General features: G+C 49.8%; 1 protein-coding gene across 12 annotated transcripts in view; it reads left to right on the top strand.

The window, feature by feature from the left end:
• Positions 1-15,229, top strand: part of PAX8 (paired box 8) — a 34,444-nt gene extending 19,215 nt beyond the window's left edge. For 5 of the 12 annotated variants that reach the window (XM_088670883.1, XM_060276369.2, XM_088670884.1 and 2 more), the window contains 6 exons: positions 2,535-2,663; positions 3,946-4,112; positions 4,586-4,709; positions 5,266-5,367; positions 11,958-12,047; positions 13,598-15,229. In XM_088670883.1, coding sequence (XP_088527009.1) covers positions 2,535-2,663; positions 3,946-4,112; positions 4,586-4,709; positions 5,266-5,367; positions 11,958-12,047; positions 13,598-13,668 — 683 coding nt within the window. In that variant the 3' untranslated portion in view covers positions 13,669-15,229. The remainder of the gene's footprint in view (positions 1-2,534; positions 2,664-3,945; positions 4,113-4,585; positions 4,710-5,265; positions 5,368-11,957; positions 12,048-13,597) is intronic. The other 7 variants (XM_035119014.3, XM_060276367.2, XM_088670885.1 and 4 more) reach the window with 3 other exon arrangements.
• The last annotated feature ends 587 nt before the right edge of the window (positions 15,230-15,816 follow it).

Here is a 15,816-nt window from a genome sequence, read left to right as displayed (position 1 = left end):
CCTCCCGCAGTTTGGTCAAACTCATGTTCGTAGCTTCGAGAACACTGTCCAACCATCTCGTCCTCTGTCGTCCCCTTCTCCTTGTGCCCTCCATCTTTCCCAACATCAGGGTCTTTTCCAAGGATTCTTCTCTTCTCATGAGGTGGCCAAAGTACTGGAGCCTCAGCTTCACGATCTGTCCTTCCAGTGAGCACTCAGGGCTGATTTCCTTAAGAATGGATAGGTTTGATCTTCTAGCAGTCCATGGGACTCTCAAGAGTCTCCTCCAGCACCATAATTCAAAAGCATCAATTCTTCGGCAATCAGCCTTCTTTATGGTCCAGCTCTCACTTCCTGGTAATTCTACTTTATTCCCTTTTAAAAGGAGTAAAGACACAACAGTCTTTTCTTAAAAGTAATGATAAGAAGTTTACATTCAGTTCGCAGTAGGTTCCCTGAGGGCAGGCTTTAGCTTGGTGTCATAGAATACCGGTAGAGAGCCAGCACACAGCAAAATACATCAAGGTGGAATAAAATGAAGAAGAAGGGAAGATGGCTGCATGGCCAGCCCTTTTATGGGGTCTCACAGGGTCACGCCCATTTACCTGGTCACATGAGACATGGCAGGAAATCCTCCTGGCTGGAATAACATCCCCCTGTGTGTCCATTCTGGGCAAACAGGAAGTGTTGTACTTGACTGCTTATGTTACATCCCACAGTTGGTATGAGAGAGAGAGAGACAGACAGAGAGAGAGCGCGCATGAGCATGAGCATACAGCAGCCTCCCCCAGCCTGGGCTCTCCAGGTGTTTTTGACTATAACTCCCATGAGGTCCCTGCTTTGCATGCAGAAGGTCCTGGGTTCAGTCCCCAACATCTCCTGGCAGGGCTGGGAGAAACCCCAGCCTGGAATCTTGGAGAGCCACTGCTAGCCAAGTGCCGACAAATACTGAGCCCGATGGCCCAGTGGTCAGACCCAGGAAAAGTACGCTTCCGATGTTCTGACACTTTCCAACCCTCACATGGAGTCCAGCATTGCGGTAGCGAAGGAGTGCATGCTTTGAAGATCAGAGAATGTTGGGCTGCAGGAAATGCCGAACAGCAGGGAGACCAAGAGAGCCCTTGTTCCTGCAAGGGACAAGGCACATGTGGGCAGGCAGGCATCAAACCAACTGGAGGACGTGGACTAGGAGACCTTGGGAGGCCCAAACTTAATAGCATCTGATCATGAGAAATAGAGCCTCATTCTTTTCTTTACTGTTCCTAAGCAACTGGGCCTAGATAGTAAAATCTGCCTGTTTTTTTGCAAAAGATTTTTGCCAAGAGGTCGAGGCCTCTGTAGATTATGAGGCCCTGGGCTGCAGCCTGTTTAGCCCATATGTAAATCTGCCACTGCCTGCAGGTATTTGGTTACCTGTCGACATATACCTTTTTAAAAACCGTGAAATGCAAGGTTTCATATAAACCAGAAGTGCACGAGAGAACAGGTGACAACCAGCAGCACAAGTGTGTCGCTTCAAGCCAGGCAAGGATTGCGAAGCCCTTGAGCTTCCTTTCCTCCCCTTTTCCTGCCCAGTCTCCCATAACTGCAAGAGCAAATCTTATTTTTAATAGAACTCTTTTGCACAAGAGCAGTTCCACACAAAAGAACTGTTTTCAGAATGAAAGTATTTTGAAGGCAACTTCACTAACTGGTGGAAAAGGGCTGGAAACATCCTTTCCTTTGGGCTCCCCCCCCCCATTTTAGTTTGGAGACGTTTCTGCTGTATTATTAAAACTACATTAATATAACAACAACAACAACAACAACAACAACAACAACAACAACAACAACAACAACAACAACAACAACAACAACAACAGTAGGGGATGTGGTGAATGATGGCACCCAGCAAAACAAATGTTTGTCCACAATCAGGTGCCGTGTGGTTTTCTTTGAGATTTTCTTCCCTTATAGGGTTATGCATGGATCAGGAAAACCTTCATGTAGGGCGGGGTGGGTGGGTGGGAGTGCAGTTTGCCACCTGGATAAAGAGGAGGTCATGAGGATGCTGCAAAAATGAAAACAGAGATACAAGGAGCTTCAAATACACATTAAACTCCACTGTGGATGAGTCCTAAGTATTGAAGTTTCTTAATTATTTTTTGGGGGGTGCGGTGGGGAGGGGGAGACATGTAATTGTGATTTTTGTAAACAGCCCTACTGATGTTGTTTGTTTGTTAAAGTGATGTCCCACCCTTCCTCCTGAAGAGTGGTAGAAACATCTGATAGCTAGCTTGGAATCTCTGCCGTTGTTCCATGGCAGCAAAGTGAAGCTGCGTCCTCCTCCTTCGGTCCTAGCTGGAGGGGAGCGTTCCCAAGCTGAGCGCCTAGGTCCCCCTTGCCCCTTGCCATGGGGGTGAGTTCCCCACTTGGCCAGTCCTCCTAACTGCTCTTCACCTCCGCAATCCAGTATGACCTGGAAGAGGGGTTGGGGTGGGGCGTTTTCCTGGGAGGGTCTGCTGACATTTCCCCTCCCCCTCCTCCGCTGACCCCTCCTGCTGTGTTTCCTCCAGTTCCCAGCTCAGCTGTGACTCCTCCCGAGTCGCCCCAGTCAGACTCTCTGGGTTCCTCCACCTACTCCATCAACGGCCTTCTAGGGATCGGTTCCCCTAGCAGCGACCACAAGAGGAAAATCCAGGACAGTAAGTGGCCCTGGGATGGGAGGGTCTGCTGGGCACCTCTGCTGCTAACATAACATTAGTTTCTCCGGGTTGCGAGTGTAGGTTCAGAAGTGCTGTGGTTGAAGAGGGGGACTCTTACACAGCCGCTCGTTTGGGGCCAAAAAGAACGGAAACCGCAAGCTAAGGCTCCAGACTAACTTCTGATTGGTTAAATAAAATGCATGCACACGAAAGCTCATACCAAAATAAAAACTTAGTTGGTCTTTAAGGTGCTACTGAAGGAATTTTTTAATTTTGCTTCGACTCAGACCAACACCGCTACCTTCTGATTGGTTAGTTTGCTCCGTAAGCAGCAATGGTGCTCTGCAGTTTCACATTGTGCCTGCTTAACTTTGGATACCCCATTTGCCCACGATAACTCTGCTGCACATTACCGGGGGGGGGGGGATGCTCCTGTAAGCCAAGCAAGGCTTTCTTCAGTCTCTCAGGTGGCTTAGAAGCCTTAGATTTCATTTGGCTAGGGCAATTGTAGGAGCGAAATATTAATAAAATACAGTAGCAACAAATCCCTCCCCTGCCCTTTGCATGGCTCAAATGCTGCGCCTTAAACTTCCCACAGGTGAAAGTAGATGCTGACTCACGAAACCTCATCAAGGAGTGGCTGCAAAGTCAGATTTCTTTGCTAGCATCACTGGAAAAAAGTTATTTTTTAAAGTGATGATTTTATTAAACGAACATCATATGGGTGGGGTAGGGGTGGGGAAGAGGAAGAGGAAGGGAGCCTCAAAGCCCCTTAGAGGAGGGAAAGAATCCCCCTCCCCAGATTGTCCTGTCCTGGTTGGTCCACCGAGTGATGAGATGTGACAGAAATGGTGGGTGCAACTGTCTGAAAATTCTATCCACCAGGCAATGAGGGAACTGCAAGGGTGTGTGCAGAGGGGTTGGCAAGGTCTCAGGGGTGTTGGGAGTTGGGGGAAGGGGTTGGGGAGTGGAACGAGGAGGGGCACAGCCCCTGGGGCATCTCAGGTCTATATAGATCTGTGGATCTATATTTGTGTATATAACACGGAGCAGTTGCAAGAGGCCCATTTACCGAAATGATCCTTGCCATCCCTGAGAGACCCTTTGCATCCAGGAGGGCTGAGCAGGAAGAGAACGTGGAACAAAACCGTATCCAGTGACTGCGCGAAAGTGCCCTGGGCTTGGGGGGGGGGGAGAGAGGCATTCTTTCCCACAGGTTAAATCCCAGCAGGTAGGCCGGACAGAGGCTTGTCCAAGTCAGGCTGATTGCGGCTTCCTTCAGCAGGTGACCAGGAGAGCTGCCAGCTGAGCACAGACTCTCAAGGCAGCAGCACCCCCCACAAGCACCTGCGCAGCGAGGCGTATGGGCAGCACCTGCTGGAGTGTCCTTTCGAGAGACAGCACTTCCCAGAGGCTTACGCTTCCCCCAGCCATGCCAAGGGAGAACAGGTGTGTGCTGGAGCCAAAGGCCGCCACGGCAGCCTTGAGGTGGGGGGAGGTGGTGCGGTGGGGCTGGAACTCAGTGGTAGACATACATTTTAGATACAAGAGGTTCCAGGATCCATCCCTGGCACCTCTAATGTTGACGCACCAGTGGTCCAACTCATAATAAAGTGACTCCCTAGCCTGGGGAGAGGGGCATGGATGGAGGTGGGGGAGAAGCTACAAGGCTGAGTTAGAGGTATGATAGATATATTCACAGAATCATAGAGTTGGAAGAGTCCCAACCCCCTGCAATGCAGGAATCTCAGCTACGCAGGAATCCCATCATATTGTGAGGGTATTCAGGGCTCATTGACACCGAAGGGACCTAAGGAACAAGTAGGGAGTCCCGTGGGGAGGGGGGAACCAGGGGGCCGTGAAGGACTGTGCTAAGATCCCTATGAGGCCCTGATTTCCTGCTGCCCCCACCCCTTTCCCAGGCAGGTATCTATGCCGTGCCCCTGCTCAACCCATCCATGGACGACGGGAAATCTATGCTCACGCCTTCCAACCCATCGCTGAGTCGTAACCTGGCGGCCCACCAGACATACTCTGCTGTGACAGGTAAGGGCTGCCCATTCAGGGACGTCTAGGCACCCAACACGAGCATGCCTGTGGGTGCTCCAGGCCCCACACCAGCTCCAAAGGCGGGGCAGGGGTGTGCCCTGTGTATATTTGCTCTAAGTCGGTCACACAAGGGCCTGTGGGTTGTGGAGAGGTCTTTGTCAAAGCCCTTAGCCTCAATGTCAGGAGGACAGCAGTGGGTCATTTGGAGAGGTGAAATGTGGGTGGCACATCAGGTAGGTGTTGTCGTTGTTTAGTCATTTAGTCGTGTCCGACTCTTCGTGACCCCATGGACCAGAGCACGCCAGGCACTCCTCTCTTCCACTGCCTCCCCCAGCTTGGTCAAACTCATGTTCGTAGCTTCAAGAACACTGTCAAAAACATCTGGGAGCTAGGCAGTGGGTATTGGCTGGTGCTTCGGGAGGCAGGCAAAGACATACCGAGGTTCAATGCAGTTTGTAGATCCCTGAGCACCTCAGCTGCTAAGGGTGTTTCCTGGCATGTCTGTTGATTCTGGTTTCCTCTGTCCCTGTCTCTCCCCGCCCCTCTCTCTTAGGGCGCGAAGTGGTTGGCTCCACCCTTCCAGGCTATCCTCCCCACATTCCAACAGGTGGGCAGGGAAGCTATAGCTCATCTGCAATTGCTGGCATGGTGGCAGGTAAGGAGCTCCCTGGGAAAAGCTTCAGGGGAGGAGGATTAGGTGGAAGGGATGGGACTCAGGTGTCCTGGTGCTTAGGAACAGCCAGCCCGGGGATCCCCTATGGCTAAAATTATGGTAGGGTGGGGCGAGGTGGCAGAGCATATGCTTGAATCTCTTAGGCTGGTTGTTCAAGTTTATTCACAGTCACCAACCTAGGCTCAGGGTGCCATTTTTGGTGTATAAAGCCATACAGGGTCCCACAGCTGAATAAATGGGTCTATATCACTTGTTGCGGTTTCGGTTCTGCTTTTGTGTTTCTAACCTTTAAAATCATTTTAGGTGTAAATTGCCTTGAGATGGTGGTTCAGAATGTGTTTCATAAATTGATTGATAAATTGATAATATGCAGCTTGGGAGCATAATACATGAAAGATCATCTGGTCCCTTATATGCCAAACCAATCACTGCACTCTGTACAATGTGGGAATCAGGCCTTTATTTTGGTGGCCTCTCTGCCCAAGGGGATTCCCTCCCCTTTGAATATTAGACAGGCAGGCTGAAAATCTTCTTCCAACAGTTCTTGAAAACTGAGTGGTATTGAAATTGTTTTAAATGTGTTTCCCCTGTTTTATCACATGTTGCTTGCTACCCGGGACTCCTTTAGGAGGAAGGGCAGGTTATAAATTTAATAAGAAAAAAATAAAACAAAAGACAAGACTTCAAACAGAATAGAAACATTCTTTAAAGAAAAAAAACAAAACAGCACTCTGTTTAAAGAGTAACTGCAGCTGGTCCCATTAACTACAAACCCCCAAAGTTGGGGTCCTCTGCAAACCTGTGCCAAAGTTTTGCAGGGGTTTTTTTGCAGCATTTTTTTGCAGCAAAAACCCTGAGTTTTGCAGTGCCCCACAAACTGAGTAAAAAAAAACGCTGGCAAAAAAGACCACACAAAACCCTGCAAAACTTTGGTATAGATTCCAAATTATGGGGTTCGTACTTAATTTGCCTACCTCGGCTAAAAGCACAGAGCCGGCTAGCCTGTCCCCAACAGAGGTGGTGAAAATTCCTGGGCAAAAAAGTTACACTTCTCTTGACACTGCCCCATAGCTGCCAAGTTTTCACTTTTCTCGCGAGGAAGCCTATTCAGCATAAGGGAAAATCCCTGTAAAAAAGGGATAACTTGGCAGCTATGCACTGCCCCCTTCCAAGGGGAGGGCAGTCCGTACAGAGCAGCTTTTTCTGGTACCCCCCCCCCCCAATTATGCACTCTCCACAACACAGAGAGAAAACAAGATACAGGCAGGTGATCCTAGCTGCAACAGCCATGTGGGGCAAGGGCAGTGAGGATGCCCATGGCTGGTTATGCCCCTCCCACACACTTTGCCCGCAGTCTCAGGCTTTGCCACCTCCCCAGATTGCAGGGAAAGCCATAGAAACATGTGGTGGGTCTCGTAGCCTTGTCCTGCCCCCCCCTTCACCCATTCAACACAACCCTGTCACTTAAAAATGGATCTGGCATTTTTAGAGAATAGAGAAAATGCCTCCTCCAGGGGTCTTTCCATCCCCACTGAGACACATCATACAGTCCCCAAACACCTGGAGTTATGCAGCACAGCATCTCTCCTTCCAGAGCAGCCCCCCCCCCCGCCCCCTCAACCCACAAGCCTGAGGCCAGCCAGCCCCATCTGCCCCCTTAAAGGGCCAGCTTCTGTTGGGTGCTCCTCCCCTCAGTTGCCATTAGGCTGCCTCTGCCCAGTGGGACCAGCCTCGCCTTCCTCCCTTCCTTGTTTCTTTGGGTTATTCCAAGCTCATTTTCCTACTCTGCTTTCATTATAAGAAGCCATGTTGCAAAACACAATATTAGACTCACTCAAATAAAAGTCTTGAGAGTGCCCAGCAGCATTAAAAACCAGAAGACTTAAAAACAGCAATCACTCATAAAACACTTTCCAGAATGAAAACGTTTTTGAACGCTGTCTAAAAACAAGAAGCAGAGGGGCTGTAAAAGTGGCCTAGAGCGCAAGGCCAACTTGATGCAGACCCTTCAAGTGTCCCTATTTTCCAGGGACGTCCCTGATTTAGAGAAGCCATCCCGGTTTCTGATTTGATCATAGAATGTCCCACTTTTCCTTAGGATGTCCCTGTTTTCATTGGGGAAATGTTGGAGGGTATGGAGTTATCCAACCCCATAGCCATCTGAAGGCAATCCTGTATAGGGAAGGTTTTTTTTTAAAAAAAGTTTAATATTTATAAATGTTGGAAGCTGCCCAGAGTGGCTGGGGCAACCCAGTAAGATGTGTGGGGTATAAACAGTAAAAATTATCATTATGGAATGGGACGTCCCTATTTTCATCGGAGAAATGTTGGAGGGTATGCTTGACGGCTGGAGTAAGTTGAATGGGGCAAAAGTTTTCCTCCACGAAACCTGATCGCAGCCATTAACGTGTTTTAAAAATGAGCTCAGAAATGATTTGGCCCCTCCTCCAACTGGCAAGTCGGATAGTTGTAAGAGGATCTGACTTCTTGTGGCCACTTTGCAGCCTCTTAAGGGCAAATCCTGTGCATGTTTACTCAGAAGTAAGCGCAACTCAGGGGTGCTTGCTCCCTAGTAAGCATGTTTTGTTTGCCAGCCTAAGCTGCACATGAACTTTGCAAGCCTCGAATTCTGCTGTCAGGAGAAAGGCCTTGCCCGTTGAGGCGGGAGAAGCTGGCAAGCTGGCGGCGCCGTTCCCTTTGGCTTGGCGGACGTGCTGAGCTGGTGTGTCCCTGGGTTACCTTGGAGATGTGCTTAATGCAGCGTTGAGAATACAGAATCTTCTCCCTTGCGCGCTCCCTCCCCTCAAGCGTGAAATGAGATTGGTCAGGAGAAGAAAGGAGAGATTGGGGGCTGTTTTTACACCGCTTGTAATGAGAGCACTCAATCAAATGCCCCTTGGAAATCTTGTTCCCCTCCCTCGCAGTCAGGCTCCAGCCCACCCCACCCCCCTCACCAACACCAGCATCCAAATGGTTTGAGAACCTGCTCTGACCGACACCCCCCTGCACATGCACACACATGCACAAGCACACACACACACCCCTAAAGACAAATACAAAGACACCTCTATCAGCTAAACCCTACATGGGATTTGAGGTTAAGCATACGACCCTACCTTGCAGGGTCGTTGTTAAGGAGCACCAAGATTAGTGTACGTGACATATTTGGAGTACATGGAGGAAGTACTAGAAAAAGAATTATGCGTGGAATTAAACATTGCACTGATACGATCAATCTGTGAAAACGTTTCCGCTTGCCAGAAGGAACAATCTCCGCCCCCATGCCCCCCCACTCTTCTGGGACTCCAGAGAAGATTTGAGGGAGGTGTGGGGGGAGAAGAAGGGGGAAGCCCCATTGTGGAAACGGGAGTCCTATTGCTGGCTTCTGTAGCCACATCACACTTTAGACTCGTGTTGAAACAGCAGGCCCTCCAAGTGTCCCTATTTTCCAGGGACGTCCCCAATTTAGAGAAGCCATCCCCATTTCTGATTTGTCCTGCTAGACTTAGGATGTCCCTATTTTCATCAGAGAAATGTTGGAGGGTATGGAGTTATCTGGCTCTTAGAATCATAGAATCATAGAGTTGGAAGAGACCACAAGGGTCATCCAGTCCAACCCCCTGCCAAGCAGGAAACACCATCAAAGTATTCTTGACATATGCCTGTCAAGCCTCTGCTTAAAGACCTCCAAAGAAGGAGACTCCACCACACTCCTTGGTAGCAAATTCCACTGCCGAACAGCTCTTACTGTCAGGAAGTTCTTCCTAATGTTTAGGTGGCTCTTGAGCCAGCTGAAGGCAGCCCTGTATAGAGAAGTGGTTTTTAAAAAATCTTTAATGCTTTATTATGTTTTTATATACGTTAGAAGCCGCCCAGAGGGGCTGGGGCAACCCAGTCAGATGGGTGGGGTATAAATAGTAAATTATTGTTATGGAATAGGAGAAAGGTTGCAGGATATGAAACATTCAATCCTTCCTCCTAGGGAATTCTGCGAATCGTAGTTCTGTGAGGGGAATAGGGGTCTCCTAACATCTCTTGGCAGGGACGCAGGTGGCACTGTGGGTTAAACCACTGAGCCTAGGGCTTGCCGATCAGAAGGTTGGCGGTTCGAATCCCTGCTCCTGCCAACCTAGCAGTTCGAAAGCACATCAAAGTGCAAGTAGATAAATAGGTACCACTCCGGCGGGAAGGTAAATGACGTTTCCGTGCGCTGCTCTGGTTCGCCAGAAGCGGCTTAGTCATGCTGGCCACATGACCCGGACGCTGTACACCAGCTCCCTCGGCCGATGAGCGAGAAGAGCGCCGCAACCCAGAGTTGGTCATGACTGGACCTAATGGTCAGGGGTCCCTTTACCTTTAACATCTCTCGGCACACTTTTGTAAAACATACATTTCCCAGGGTGCTTTTTTTTTGGAGGGGGGAGCCATGTTAAAGTGATATAATAGTACTTTAAGGCTTGGATGTGGCCGGAAATAGCATCTGGACTTCTGTGGATTATTACTTATCTGTGGATTATTACGTACCTTGATGGAAGATTGGAAGTGAGAATATAAACTGCTAGTAAGGCTTGACTAAATGGGGCTGTGGTTTCCTTATGAGAACACTGGTGTGGGTCACTGTTTTCTTTCCATTTTCAGGTGTATAGATAGACCACTGCATATCTAGAGAGCCCCCCAACTGTTCAGATGCTGCTGCTGCCTTCCTTTGGGATGGCCCCTCTGCTGTTTCACTTCCAAACTGAGAGGGACCAATTACGAAATGTTGCAGCATACAGAGCGTAGGAAGGGAGGAGGGTCAATCCTTTTTGGAGTTTCACCTCGGAATGCATGCACAGGGAAGGGGGGTGTCAGGAGCGGAGAAGAGATTAACGACACACACCCCTTGTCTTTCACCCCACTTTCTCCTGCTGGAGGGCAGCCCTACCCTAGCTTGCGCATTTCAGGGCAGGGTAGTTCTGAAGACTGCACCCTTTGAGCCTCTGCCTGGCTTCAGGTCTCCCTTGCTCAGCCTCTGCTCAGCTGTCACCAGCAGCCTGTCAGCTCAGACTTGCAGGGTTCCCAAACTAAGGCCCGGGGGCCGGATGCGGCCCAATCACCTTCTAAATCCGGCCCGCGGACAGTCTGGGAATCAGCATGTTTTTACATGAGTAGAATGTGTCCTTTTATTTAAAATGCATTTCTGGCTTATTTGTGGGGCCTGCCTGGTGTTTTTACATGAGTAGAATGTGTCCTTTTATTTAAAATGCATCTCTGGGTTATTTGTGGGGCATAGGAATTCGTTCATATTTTTTTTCAAAATACAGTCTGGCCCCCCACAAGGTCTGAGGAACAGTGGACTGGCCCCCTGCTGAAAATGTTTGCTGACCCCTGGCTCAGACGATCTTGCCAAGGCCGTTGGGCTTTTAGTTTTGTAAAAAAAACCTTTTCATGAACAGGCTTTGGCATTTCTGCGTTTATGAGGAGTCCCTTGAGTTTGCAGAAGCTCCTCCCTTAAATTTGGGTGCCCCCATTTCACTTCCATCTTCAGAAGCACTAGAGCATGAGTCCCCTCTGTGGGAATGTTCAGGGTGGCAGGAGAGGATATATTGTTTATTAATATCCTTCCTAACTTGCACTAGCAAGTTCTATAACTTAGCAGAGTTTTACTATTAAACACACAGCAGATTCCTGGTAAGTTCCTTTACATCCCTCTTAAAAGAATAAACACGCCACAACCTTGAGTAAAGTATATAATAGTTTACTCACATCATCAGTTCACAGTTGGATCCCTGAAGGCAGACTTAGTTACAAATATGTACATGTGGATCTACTCCATATGGGGGGATGATCCCAGTGACTGCAGTTCACACAACAAAAGGAAGGTAGAAAAGAGGAAGTAAAACGAGAGAGGTGTGCTGCGTGCCTTGCCCTTTTGTTACCTGGGCAGGTAAGATCACGCCCACCTCTAGTCACATGCAAAGGAAGTACAGTCATACCTTATGTTGCGTCCGCTTCAGGTTACATCTTTTCAGGTTGCATCCTGCGGCAAACCTGGAAGTACTGGAACAGGTTATTTCCGGGTTTCGGCACTCGCGCATGTGCATGCGCAGAAACACTAAATCACGCTTTGCACATGCGCAGAAACGCCAAATCGCAACCCACGCATTTCACAGATGCAGCACTGTGGGTTGCAAACGCTGTGGGTTGCGAACGTGCCTCCTGCACGGATCACGTTTGCAACCCGAGCATCAACTGTATATCCAAGCCAGGAGGAAACAGGAAGTTTTCGACTGGCTGGGCCATACATTCCCCCGCATGTCCACTCTAGGAAAACAAGAAATGTTGTACTTGATTGCTACTTGTGTATCACATCCCACACATTCTTACAAGGCAGCAGGAGGAAGATGCCAATGATGGTGGCGACAACCAGGTTTGGCATTTTGATTTTTGTGGTGTGTGATGAAATCAAATTGGTAGCCTTAACACCACATCAACCCTGCATTTAGCTGTTGTGGAGATGTCCCCACTTGCAGCCCCGCCAGCGAGCCTCCCCCAGCTGCCTCTCATGCGCATTCCCTTCTCTTTGTCTCCAGCAGGGAGTGAGTATTCTGGTGGCGCCTACAGCCACAGCCCTTACACCAGCTATGGAGAGCCCTGGCGATTCCCCAACTCTGGACTGCTGAGTGAGTCTCCTCCTCTGGGGCTGCAAGGGCAGGTGGTTGGGGGTGGGGAGGGACTGTCACTTTCCCAGCTTGGCCTGGCAGCTTGTGTGTCAGGTCTCCTGGGACCTTGAGGGCCAAAGCTGAGGGCTTAGGCAAGTGAGGACTGTTTGTGGTGCTCTCCGATACAGAAAGGAGGAGGATCAGTCCTTGCAACTAGCCAGCAGCAAGGAGTCTGACTGAGCTGAGCTGACCTGCTATGGATGCTGGAAAGTAGAACTGTTCATTTGTTGTTGCACTTCTGCTGAGATTCCTACAACGAAGGGGGTTGGACTAGATGACCCCTGGACCCCCTGCCAAATCGAAGATTGCTCTTTGCAAGCTCCCAGCTCCAACATGCCCTTCTCTTGGCGGAGTTGTGAATGCAGTCACTGCCTGCCCCTTGGGAAGCTCCTGTGCTTTGAGTCCTCTCCATGATCAAGGGATAATAATAATAATAATAATAATAATAATAATAATAATAATAATAATAATTTATAATTTATACCCCGCCCATCTCGCTGGGCCTCCCCAACCACTCTGGACGGCTCCCAACAAAATATTAAAAACACAATAAAACATCAAACATTGAAAACTTCCCTAAACAGGGCTGCCTTCAGATGGCTGAAGGCACTACCGAGAAGGCCCTCTGCCTGGTTCCCTGTAACCTCACTTCTCACAGGGAGGGAACTGCCAGAAGGCCCTTGGAGCTGGACCTCAGTGTCTGGGCAGAACGATGGGGGTGGAGACACTCCTTCAGGTATACTGGGCCGGGCCTGTTTAGGGCTTTAAAGGTCAGCGCCAACACTTTGAACTGTGCTCGGAAACATACTGGGAGCCAATGTAGGTCTTTCAAGACCGGTGTTATCTGGTCTCGGCAGCCGCTCCCAGTCACCAGTCTAGCTGCCACATTCTGGATTAGAAGAGGTGCTGCCTACAAGATGATGAGCTCTTGTGACTAAGGCTAAGAACAGCGATTATCTGATGAAAGAATTTGAATGGAATCCCCAATTTTGGGTGGTGGGAGTTAGACAAAATAAATTGTCCATTGCAGGACTCCGTATCCCTTCTAGGTGAGCTTCCTTCCAACCCCATTTCCTTGCCACAAAGGACCACGCAGAGAGGTCTGAGACTCTCCTTTCCCAGAGCCCCACAGCTCTGCCCCAATATTTTGACACTCAGAGTGACCAAAGAAAGCCCTTGCTAGAGAGCTCCATCTCCTCTTCTGCAGCCAGTCACACACCTTGCAGAGATGCCAGATAACTTTCTGCTTCCCTTGCGGGAAGGAAGCCATTTGACCAAAGTCCCGCACAGGAAGGAAGTAGCCTGGCCCTGTCTCAAAATAGGGGGCAGGGAAGTCATTCACCCCCCAGGCTGTTTTGATGGCATCTTAACATGAACCCTGCTGAGGGGTGCAAAGGCTGTGGGTACGAGATGATTAATGTGTATGGAGCTGGAGTGAATGGTTAACCCAGGCAGGTTATTTGCTAATAGCCTGCCTCTCTCTCTCTCCCTCCCTCCCTCCCTCTCTCCAGGTTCCCCCTATTACTACAGCTCATCTTCACGGGGCCCTGTACCTCCCAACACCACCTACGACCACCTGTAGATGATGCAGTCCCTCTGGGAGCCAGGCCAGCTCTCCTGGGCCACTCTGTTTATAGCCCAGCGGCAACAAAGAGGGATGTGGACTGGTTCAATCTGCAGAGTGCCCCAGTGGGCAATGGAATCCACACAAGCAGCTGCTGCAATTGCAAGCATGCAAGGCCATCCTGTTACCCATGAAGCTGGGAAGGAAGGAAGAAAGAGCAGGTGGCCTTAATGTGCTTGCGTCCCCCAGTGGACTCCGAAAGTGAGGACAAGTCTAAACACCTTGAAATCGAGGAACTCAAACCAATGAAATCGAGTGATGCTTTATGAAGTCACTTTACTACTGTTCTCTCGTGGGTGAAGGTTCTTGTGCAAAGTGTGGGTCTTTGAAAGGACTGGACACTTGGAGAGGGGCAGAGAGAGTAGTTGGGAGAAGAGCAGGCTTGGGGCCAGGCCAGGGAGCCTGAATGCCTGGGCTGCTTCTCCCCTCACCCTAGGGGACCCTGGCTGCAGTTTAAGTTGCTTGCTTGTGCAGGTCGTACCGTTCCTTATTTCTGGCTGTTCCTGTTTCATTCTTGCCGTGTTTGAACAGCAGGAAAAGGAAGGCGCGAGTGCAGCCTCACAGATAAGGACCCCAAGTGCAACTTTTGTGGGCAAAGGCGGCTGATTCAGTTACGGATGGGGCAAGGACAGATGGGCTGAGCTTCTTTAGGTCAGAAGGAGTGGGGCACAACAAACAGCTGGTGGTAAAAGGGACCCCTGACCATTAAGTCCAGTCGTGACCGACTCTGGGGTTGCGCGCTCATCTCGCATTATTGGCCGAGGGAGCCGGCGTACAGCTTCCAGGTCATGTGGCCAGCATGACAAAGCCGCTTCTGGCGAACCAGAGCAGCACACGGAAACGGCGTTTACCTTCCCGCTGTAGCGGTCCCTATTTATCTACTTGCGCTTTGACGTGCTTTCGAACTGCTAGGTTGGCAGGAGCTGGGACCGAGCAACGGGAGCTCACCCTGTCGCAGGGATTCGAACCGCCAACCTTCTGATCAGCAAGCCCTAGGCTCTGCGGTTTAACCCACAGCGCCACCTGCGTACCTGAGGAAATTTCCCAGTGGAGGATTCTCGGCCTGCAACTTCAAGTTAAATCTCACAATTCCCGATTGCTTCCTCTCCTGGTGGGCTCTTTCCCCCTCGTCCTCTCTTACTGGCTTGCTCTAATACAGGGGCCAGATCCTGCCAGTAAACGGCTCTTGCCGACATTTGCAGACCTCAACTCATTTCAGCGTTGGCAGGGTGCCTGCAAGTTGCCAAGGCAAGATGTTGAGGGCCTTGTCCTTTTTGAGGGGTTGAGCTCTTCCTTTGCCTAGTAGAAACTGAAGCGGAGCTGCTGGAACGTGGTAGGTGTCGAGTTGCGCTGTGTGTCCACATCTATATGCCTTTGTTTCATGCTGTATAGAGAGTACTTTACACAAGCTGCACCCCTGGGAAATGGGCGTGGGTTTTCTCCCTGCATCCTTCAGCACAGAACAGTCTCCTCCCCTGCATCCCTTTGAATAAAAGCAGTTTGTATTAATGACATGAAACCCTCGGCTCTGTAGGGATGTGTATAGATGCTAGGAGAGGATATATTTATTAGATACTAGCTGGCCCTGCCACGCATTGCTGTGGGTCCCCAGTTCTGTTCCCTGCAAACCTGAGCTGACGTATTTTGGGACATGGGTGGCTAGGGGCAGGATCCCGGCGTGCCCCTTTGCGGAGGAATGGGCGTTCTGGCAGCTGTAACATATTGGTCGGTGAAACGCAGGTTCGGCCTTCTATTTCCCAGGATGCACTCTGTCCTGCCCTTGGAGACGCAGCTTCTGGGTTCTATTTCCCAGCATGCCCGGCAGTGTCTGCTGTCTGAGTTTTGAGGTCCACAAAATGGGGTTTTACCTTGGGCTGGGGTGTCATCTGTGTACGCAAATGGTATGTGGACACTCGCTTATTTGCATGTGACGTATCCAAATTTCATTGGCATTGGTCAAGCGGTTTTGGTGAGAGGTGGAGACCAACACACAAGCCCCTTTTACATATATATATATAATCTTTCCTTCCTTATGTTGAGGAAGCAGCGTGCCATCCCTTAAAAGGGAAGCTTTAATAGGCTAGTTTTAGCCTTTTAGTTTAAGTA

This window comes from Zootoca vivipara, chromosome 6 (assembly GCF_965207765.1).
Source record: "Zootoca vivipara chromosome 6, rZooViv2.hap1.1, whole genome shotgun sequence".
Lineage (NCBI taxonomy): Eukaryota > Metazoa > Chordata > Lepidosauria > Squamata > Lacertidae > Zootoca > Zootoca vivipara.
The sequence above is the reverse complement of the archived record's forward strand: the minus strand, read 5'-3'. Positions and strand labels throughout refer to the sequence as shown.